At 38.8% G+C, this 9,090-nt stretch overlaps 1 protein-coding gene across 1 annotated transcript; it reads left to right on the top strand.

The window, feature by feature from the left end:
• The first annotated feature begins 8,081 nt into the window (after positions 1-8,081).
• Positions 8,082-8,354, top strand: LOC131922739 (non-histone chromosomal protein HMG-17-like). The gene has a single exon (XM_059277585.1). The coding sequence runs from the start codon at positions 8,082-8,084 to the stop codon at positions 8,352-8,354; it is 273 nt and encodes a 90-aa protein (XP_059133568.1).
• Positions 8,355-9,090: the final 736 nt, after the last annotated feature.

Genomic DNA, 9,090 nt, shown 5'->3' with positions numbered 1-9,090 from the left:
GCCTAAATGGGGAATGGGGCAGTCATCAGAGCTATCTCTCTATGTGACTTCTGAGAACATCAGTCCTAAGCCTAAATATTCTATTCCCCACTGTGTTTAGTATTGACCCTTTATACCAAACAGCTCCACCCACTAAAACACAATGACAGGAAACTTCATCTCTTACAAATTTATTATTTGTGCACTGTATGTCCTCCACACCCACAGTAGACATAAAAGTGAAGAACCCCATGTCCTGACCCCAGAGCCCGCAGCACAGCCTCCTTAGGCAGTAAGGAGGATGCTCAGTATTTGTCAGGCAGTCCTGCAGGTCTGTAGTGATTGGGGTCCTTGCCACTGCGGCCCCATCTGTTCGCTTCCTGGTCAGCCATAGTATCCTCATGTCCACAGCCCATGAGACTCTGAATGCCTTCTCTTGCATCACTAGGAGAAGCAGACATGGAGGAGATCTATCACTAAGCTTCATTGCCACAGCTGACACCCCCAATTCTCTCATTTGCATGGAATGGCTTTAGGAGGAAACTAGGAAGGGCCAGGAAAGAGGCCCTGAAACAGTGACCCTGCCAAGCCCAGCAATGCTTAGTCACTGTATTCTCTCAATTTTTTCATTAAAAAGAAAAGAAAAATGTCACAGTTTTCTGAGGAAATGAACTAGCAGTGCTAATGCCAAAGATTCGAGGCAGACTGATTCGTCAGGAGATCAATGACAGCCATTCTGAATCTACAATCAATAGTTTTTCAGTTATTTCACATCAACTTCAAATTAATCTGAGTGATTAAATTACCACTTCTCTCAGTTCCTAATCCAAAGGAGGTTTGGTCTTCTCAATAGGAGTTCTATGAACGACACACACACACACACACACACACACACACACACACACACACACACACTTATTTTTCAGCTGAAAAGTAAATTGTCAGTTCCCATAATTTTCTAGATGGTTGCTTTATTAAACATGGACATGAGAAAGTAAAACTTATGTAACAAATTCATTCTTACAATAATTACAACTAAATGTTAATCACACTGTGCCAAATATTTAGCTACAATTTTGTGCTTTTACTTGTTTAATTAACATAAAAAATATATTTGCTAAATATTTTTCTCACTTTGCTAAATGAATTTAGTTTCACCATTTGATGCTAGAATATGTTCTTAAACATTACTACTGTGTCCAAAAACAGTCAAAAGAATGACCCATGGTGAACAATGCCTTGAGGAACTGGGAGAGAGTCTCCAGGAAAAGAGGCAGAGGGCCTTTTACCTCAGGTGCATTTTGTTCACTGGATTGGTCATGGGTGTGATTTCATGTCTCCTGTGTTAAACATTTATATTCAATTTACAAGACATGTCTATTCTTGCTGGATGTCAGAGCATAGCTATTGAACCCAATCTGGTGAAAGGATGTGTGGAGTGCCGTCCTCAGTTTACCTGAATCTGGATATGGCCTTCTGCCTTGCTTTCCTGCTTTCCTAGATATAATCTATAGTATATTCCAGGCAATTGTGTTTAAATTGATCTGACCTGAGAAAGTTCTGGGAAAGGTTAACTCTATTAATATTTAGTATGAGGTTATTGACATTTATTTACATTTATTTTCTGATCATGCTTTGCTGAACTCAAACAGCCATCCTTGGATCATTGCTTTTTTTGTTACTTCTATGTATAAAGTATACTGAAACTGAAGCAAGGCTCTCTGTAGTGGTACTTATTCCGCCAATGACCTTTGGCTATAGGGCCCAAAGGAGGTGATGCTTTCTGCTGCTGTACATGACCTCTTAAAAGGAGAGGGAGAAGGGTCCCATTCCTCTTTTCCCTGCTCCTGCCTGAGAGGTGGATTCGCTCCTGGTCAGATCAGAGGATGACTTCAGCTGTCTACCGTGGTCTGTATTCATGATGTATTTTCTCAATTCACCTTAATAAATTTCCCTAATACTTCTTAAACAGACTCCCGTGGATTTATCGCTTTAGTTGTCTACAGCATTAGACTGTAGTCTGCCCCATCCTTTCAGGTCCTCAGATCATGGGTCCAGAAGACAAGATCTGCACAGGTTGGTCAAAAAGTTGACACTGCTACATATATAACAGAATCTATAGAAAATGTTCACTATAAACACAGCCCTAAAAAGTAATTGAATTTGATCTTTTGTATTGAAGATTCAATTTCTCATAAGAAGGTAACTATTACAGTTCATGAAGTATATTAAGCATAGACTCCATCAAGTAGCATTTGCCGAAGCTGCACTGAGTAAGTACCTTCTGCATGCAAGTAATGCTATAGCAGGAACTGCTGCACACAACTGCTAAGGACAGAGTCCCCCGGTCCTGAAGATCTCCCACACATAGGCTGCACCATGGGCATTCCCTCCATGAAAATGTCTGAATGAGGTGTTGGGGTCAAAATGCCTTTTTCTAAGGGAAGAGTTCACAACTTCCTTACACTGTCAGAAGATCAGTGACACTAAAGATCAGTCAACCCTCATCTGGAAGCAACAGGTGAAGATTATTTGTGGAGCAGGCCCTTTAAGCTGACCAGCATAGGCAAAAAAAAAAGGCTGTGTAAAAACCATCTGAAATAAATGATAAAAGCCATATTTCATGTGAGTGGAGCTTTGTTTTCTATTTTCTTGGAATGTATCCCAAAGTCCTTGTAAATGCTGTTATTCTAAAAGTTGGGCACAGGCTCCTGTCTAACTTCCCCTTACTTGGAAATCCCAAACTCTCTACAGATAGTAACTAAACAGTGGGATTTCCTTGCTTTCAATGGTCAAGACACAATTAGTGCATGAAATGTTAACAGAAAATGTGGTTGATCTTCACATGTTTCAGTTCATTCATTGAGTCTCCCCTCTCTGCTATTTTCTTTGTACAGAGATTGACATGGGGGGGAGGGGGTTGGTCCAGCCTCAACTGAATGTACCAAGCTTTGTTGACTCGCTATGGGCAGCCTTAACTTTTTGGAGAAGTAGATGGGGGGAGGGCTGAGAGGGGGGACTGGTTGGTATATAAATGAAAAACAAATTTTAAATAAATAAATAAATGAAAGACACAGTAAAGTTGGTTAATTGGTACTTTTTCCTCATTAAAGTGTAAACAATTGAGGCATTATAAGCCACATGGTCTCCTGGTATGAGCTAGTGTGGGGAAGAGCTATCCTTTCACTGCACATTGGAAAGAACAGTTGGAAAATCTGTTTGAACCAGAGCATCTTAGATCCTCTTTCCAGTTTAAGCCAGTTCAGTTCCTCTCATGTTGGCCTCTTGCTTTTCTTAACTAAATGAACAAATATTTCAGGGTCAGTGTGACCTGAGGCTCAGCACAGAGATCTGTTAGTCTTATTTCATCAAAGGTGATTGTTCCCAATCCTGGGGGAGTCTCTTTAGAAGACTGAATTTGTGAAACCCTGTAGTGGGTAGCTGTTCCAGGTTTGACCTGAAAGTACCATCCCCAGCGAGGCTTCTGGCAACTGTCATGCCTACCTCTGACCTGCCCTTGAGGCAGGGCCGAGAAGGGAGTGCTTAAGACCTGAGATCTGGATATGTAGGCTCTCTTGGTTCCTTGTGATCCTGGATGCTGGATGGTAGACCAAGCAGAGTTCTCCAGAGAACACTGCTGGACTGCACTTCACCTCTCCCAGACCCTGTAATCAACCCCTTTACTGGCTGTAAATTACCCCAAAATAAACTTACTTTTAACTATGTGGAGTTGCCTTAATAAATCCCACAATAAAGCCCTGTGTTAATTTATCTTCTTGAACTGCATGGTGCAATTTACAGCTGGTCAATGCTTCTGTACACTTTATTTAGCTGTTTACTGACTGTAATGGTAGCTGTAAGCCATACTTCATTTTTTCTTTTTTTCTTCAACATTTATCAAGCAGTACTTTAATAAATGAAGGTTATTTATTTTTAAGATAATGTCTCTCAATGTAGCCCTTGGCTGCTCAAGAGATTTTCTACATAGATCAATCTGGCTTTGAACTCATGGAGATAGACCTGCCTCTGCCTCCTAAGCACTGGAATTAAAGGTGTGTGCCACACTATACAAGACATAAATGAAGGGTTTTTTTTTGTTTTTGTTTTTGTTTTTTAAGAAAGTTGACATGTAAGTACTATGTTGCATCCTCAGGCAAGGAAAATTATTCCTATTATGCCTTACACTAATTCATGACTGACATATTCAGTAACTGACAGTATTTTGCATGAAGTTCTCTAGGTTTTTATAGTAAACATGAAAGGCTGACATCATACACTGAAGAGCATCACTCTGCTTCTCTTCTGCCCATTTTCTTTCCCAAAGATGAGAACAACATAGTACCCAATTGTATGTTGATGCCTCTCTGGTGGGGGAAAAGCTGTACTGTCCAAGATGTCAAAGGCATAAGCAACACATACTACTCTTTGTAGTGTAGGAGAGAACCAAAAGTGGGCAAGGAAGAGGAACAAATAAGGACCAACTCTCCCCTCACCAGCATTCTGATAAGAAGGCCAAGTTGAGGCTCTCAGGGTTGGGACCTTTTCCATTAGAGTACTCTGAAGCTGAACACCATTGACTTAATGACAGAGTCCCACTTCTTTCCCTGAATTTTCCTCAAGTTTAGGTTTTCCCATTGTAATGTTGATTGGAAATGGGAATTATTAAACATAGCTCTGCTTCATGCCTCTCTGTTAGAAAGTTTGTTCTTGTGTATGGTCTCCTCCTTACATAATGCATCTGGGAATTTCATGAAAGTTTGTGCACAGCTAAGTCATTTCTCAGGAGACAGCTGAGATACCATCACTTGGTGAACTCTCTACTAATCATCTTCCTCTCATTTTCATCACCTCAGTGACAGATCTCACACAAGCTATATTCCCATGCATGTGACTCGGTTCTTGCCTCCAGTGTTCTGAGTTATTTTATTACACATTAATCTCTTTTTTCATTACATGCCTCGGTTGATGAGTAATCCAGGTTTATTTTAAAAATACTAATCCTGCATATGAGTTACTACTAGGACCCAAAGAATTCAAAAACTTGGGTACACAATGAGAAGAGAATAGTAATGGACAAAATAGATAATTACTGTCAAAGAAAAAAATCAGTACTCCTGGCTGCATTTATTTCAGCTGTGTTACCAGGACATTGAAAATTCCCTTAAACTAATGCAAGGGATAAAGCACAAAGCAAAGTGTCCAAACGGGACTTGAGTTAGGACCAAGTGGCCCCTGTGTCAGAGTAGTATTGATTTCATGGCTATTGAAAATCTGTATGGTGGTTCCTCCAAAACCTAAAGTTAGATCTACCATAAGACAGAGTGATAGCTTACCTAGTGTGTGAATATATACATGAAGAACTCTAAGGCGGTGTGCCACAGAGACAACTGTATCTCTATGCTCATGGTCAAACCATCTGCAGCAGTTAAATTCAAGAGTCAGCTTTGATGTCAATCAACAGAAGAATAGATACCCAAAATGTGTTATACGCTTCTTAGCTATGAAAATACCATCATGAGAGGTCTCTGTAATTGAAGGTTTAACAACAACAATTTTCAAACATTGAATCAAAATGATTAAAAATTGCACATTTTGTCCAGATGAGCCAGCGTGAAGCACCCCCAGTACATAAGCATACAACCTCATCACATTTCTGCAGAATTGTAATTCCCACACACATTGAGTACTATTACCCCCATTAGAATGAGAGAAGGGTAGCCTGGTTCTCAACAAGGTCTATGAATGAAACTCCAATGAAGGCAGCTACAGTGTGGGGTTATGGAGAAGGAGGAGCTACATATTAAGTGCAATTTTACTTGTTTCTCTGCCTTCCTCCCTCTCACATGCCCTCCCTCTCCTTTACTCACCCTTTTCCCTTTTACACATATGCACAGATAGACAGATACAGATACACACAAACATATTTTGCTGATTTCATGTATCCATCTCAAACTAATAATGTTGAAGTTTTTTGTTTTGTTTAATAATGAATCGTTCTTCCAAGGATACTTTACACTGATGTGCATCTTCTTGGTACAATCGTGACCTAGACTTGGTAATACACACTTGTGCTTGGCTTCATCTTTCTCTATGGAATAATCAATCATTCAATATTATTGCAATTAAAATGTCATGTTTCACCCTTTCTCTAGAAATCATAGAAATATAGATGTTGATGCAATCTATTTTTCTTTTATATACTTTTTGTGGAATTAATAAAGAACGTGGAGAATTTTCTCCATTCACACCATCTGGCTGCATCTAGCATCAATTGTTAAGGAGCCTGAAAACTATTCATATCCATAAACTCTTTACTCAAGATGCTGTCATTAATTGGCTCCCTCAGCACTTCATAAAGCTTAGCCATTCCCAGCAGCTGTAAATGAAATTCCCAGTCCTGCTTCTTATAGACACAAGAAATTCATTTGTTTCCTGGTACAGACTCATGACTAAGTAGGTAGAATTATCTTTCTTCTACAGCCATCCTTCAAAATGTGTGTGTGTGTGTGTGTGTGTGTGTGTGTGTGTGTGTGTGTGTTTTCCCCATCAAAAATATATTCCTCCCTTAGGTAAGGAAAGCTACATCATGACATCATGAAGCACTAAATTGAAGCTTGTTGTCCTTTACATTTTTGGTGAGAAAATCTCCATTCTTATTCCTTACTCTGCCTACTGGACCTAGCATTATCCAATTAATGTGGGGACTACAGTGCAATACTTAGATAGTAGGCAAAAAAAACCATGTAATATATTTAAGAAAACTAGGTGGCCACATTAATAAACATCTGCATCACATTTGCCAATGTGCCTCAGATCCAATAAAATGTACACATTTCAAACGTGTTTTCACTAAGTTTTAAAAATTGCATACAGCCAAGAACTGCTGTCTCAACAAAGATTGATAATTCTTAAAACACTTCAAACGGTTTCCTCACATACTTCTGCTGCATATTCCACAGGCTGCATCAGAAAGCTCTTATTTTGATTTTTATCTTTAGTTTCCCTAGTTCTAAAGCCTGGTAGAAACAAAACAAAAACAAAAACAATATACACACAGTGCACATGCCATGTCCACTTTATGTTGCCCAGAGCATTACTTAATTCAACATTATGCTTTTGTGATATAGTTATGAATTTATTAGACAATTACTGCATCACGTGGCCATTGTACACTAAGTTAAAACTTCCACAATGATTCCCAAACACGGTATCCACTTCACACTCTGAATTGATGTGGGATCCCAGTTACTCTATGGCTCTGGGATGTTTCGAATTATGGTTTCCTTAAATTGTAACTTTTATTTACATTCTCTTAATGGCTACTAATCTAATTATTTACTTTCATATATTCTTTTGTAAAATATCTGAGCAAGCCTCCTTGTCATCTTTAGTTTCTGATGAATATGTTTACCTGTTTTGATTCATTGACAAGTAAATTTTCTTTATGTACCCTAAACACAAATAATGTTTAAAATATGCAGGGTATAACCATTGTATATCAGTTTTAATTTTTTCTCACTGGCTGTTTTTGTATATAAATTTCTAGGGAAAGTCTGTGACACTCTTACAGGTTATTTTGATTTCTTACTACAAAGTCTTAAGCAAGTCTCCTGTATTTATCTGGAAGTACTGAATTTTTACCTTGGTATGATTTTTTTTATATATGTAATTGAAAGTATCTTGTAGACACTACGTAGGAATTGAGTTTGATTTCTCCCCCAGGGTCATCTAGCTATCCCAACATTATTGGTTTAAAAGTACTTTTTTTCCTGCCTTTACAATAGCATTTTTAAAAACTTAAAGGAATAAAAATTTTCCTTGCCTAGATCAGTTTATTGAACTGCAAGATATGGAGTGTACCACCTGTAGACAATGCCTCTACCTACTTGGAGACCTTGGACAAAGCCAGCATTATCTACTTACAGTGTGGTACACTGTACAAAACTTAGGCCACACTGTATATTTGAAATTTATTGGAGGAACTAGTCAAGAGTAACTTAGTCTTGAGGAGTGTGAAGAAGCAGAGAGAACGACCCCCAGACGGACCAAACCCGAGCACCACTGCATCCCCACCTTCAGCACGGACGTCCCTGGCCGCCGCCATGCTCAAAAGAAAGGCTGAAGGGGATACTAAAGGAGATAAAGCCAAGGTGAAGGACGAGTCACAGAGAAGATCTGCAAGGTTGTCTGCTAAACCTGCTCCTCCAAAGCCAGAGCCCAAGCCTAAAAAGGCCCCTGCAAAGAAGGAAGAGAAGGTCCGCAAGTACAAGAAGGGGAAAGTCGATGCTGGTAAGGATGAGAATAATCCTGCAGAAAATGGAGATGCCAAAACAGACCAGGCACAGAAAGCTGAAGGTGCTGGACATGCCAAGTGAAATGTGTGCATTTTTGATAACTGTGTACTTCTGGTGACTGTACAGTTTGAAATACTATTTTTTATCAGATTTTATAAAAATGCAGAAGTGCCAAGTGAAATGTGTGCCCTTTTGATAACTGTGTACTTCTGGTGACTGTACAGTTTGAAATACTATTTTTTATCAGATTTTATAAAAATGCAGAAGTGCCAAGTGAAATGTGTGCATTTTTGATAACTGTGTACTTCTGGTGACTGTACAGTTTGAAATACTATTTTTTATCAGATTTTATAAAAATGCAGAAGTGTTGCTTTACTGTAAACAGCTTTTCTGACCCTCCAAGAATTATTAAACATAAATATGAAAAAGATGAAGAAAAACAGAGGTAAAAAGGGAAAGAGGTAAGAAAACAAAGAAATGAAGTAATGGAGTGAAATATCAAACAAGATTTTTTCCCTGTCAAATGGTAATAAATTTCTATGATAATTATCATTTGCTATCAATTTGACTACATCTGGAACTCACTAAAAACCCAAGCAACTTGGTACAACTGTGAGGGATTTTTAGTTAACTGGATTATTTGATGTGGGAAGACCCATCCTAAGACTGGGCCACATCTTGTGGAACATATAAAAGATATGGGAGAAATAAGATTTTGCTTTTTGCATGCTTGCCCTCATTCTCACTTGTAAATTCATATATCCTGCTGCCAAGGCATTCCTTCACTGACATTAGAGCCTACTTCTTCAGGATTCTG

The sequence above is a fragment of the Peromyscus eremicus genome, chromosome 1 (genome assembly GCF_949786415.1).
Source record: "Peromyscus eremicus chromosome 1, PerEre_H2_v1, whole genome shotgun sequence".
NCBI lineage: Eukaryota > Metazoa > Chordata > Mammalia > Rodentia > Cricetidae > Peromyscus > Peromyscus eremicus.
Note: the sequence above shows the minus strand (reverse complement) of the source record. Positions and strands in the feature narration are given on the sequence as shown.

What these genes read in the sequence shown, in the direction of transcription:
- LOC131922739 (XM_059277585.1), top strand. Translation starts at nt 8,082, where the DNA reads ATGCTCAAAAGAAAGGCTGAAGGGGATACTAAAGGAGATAAAGCCAAG.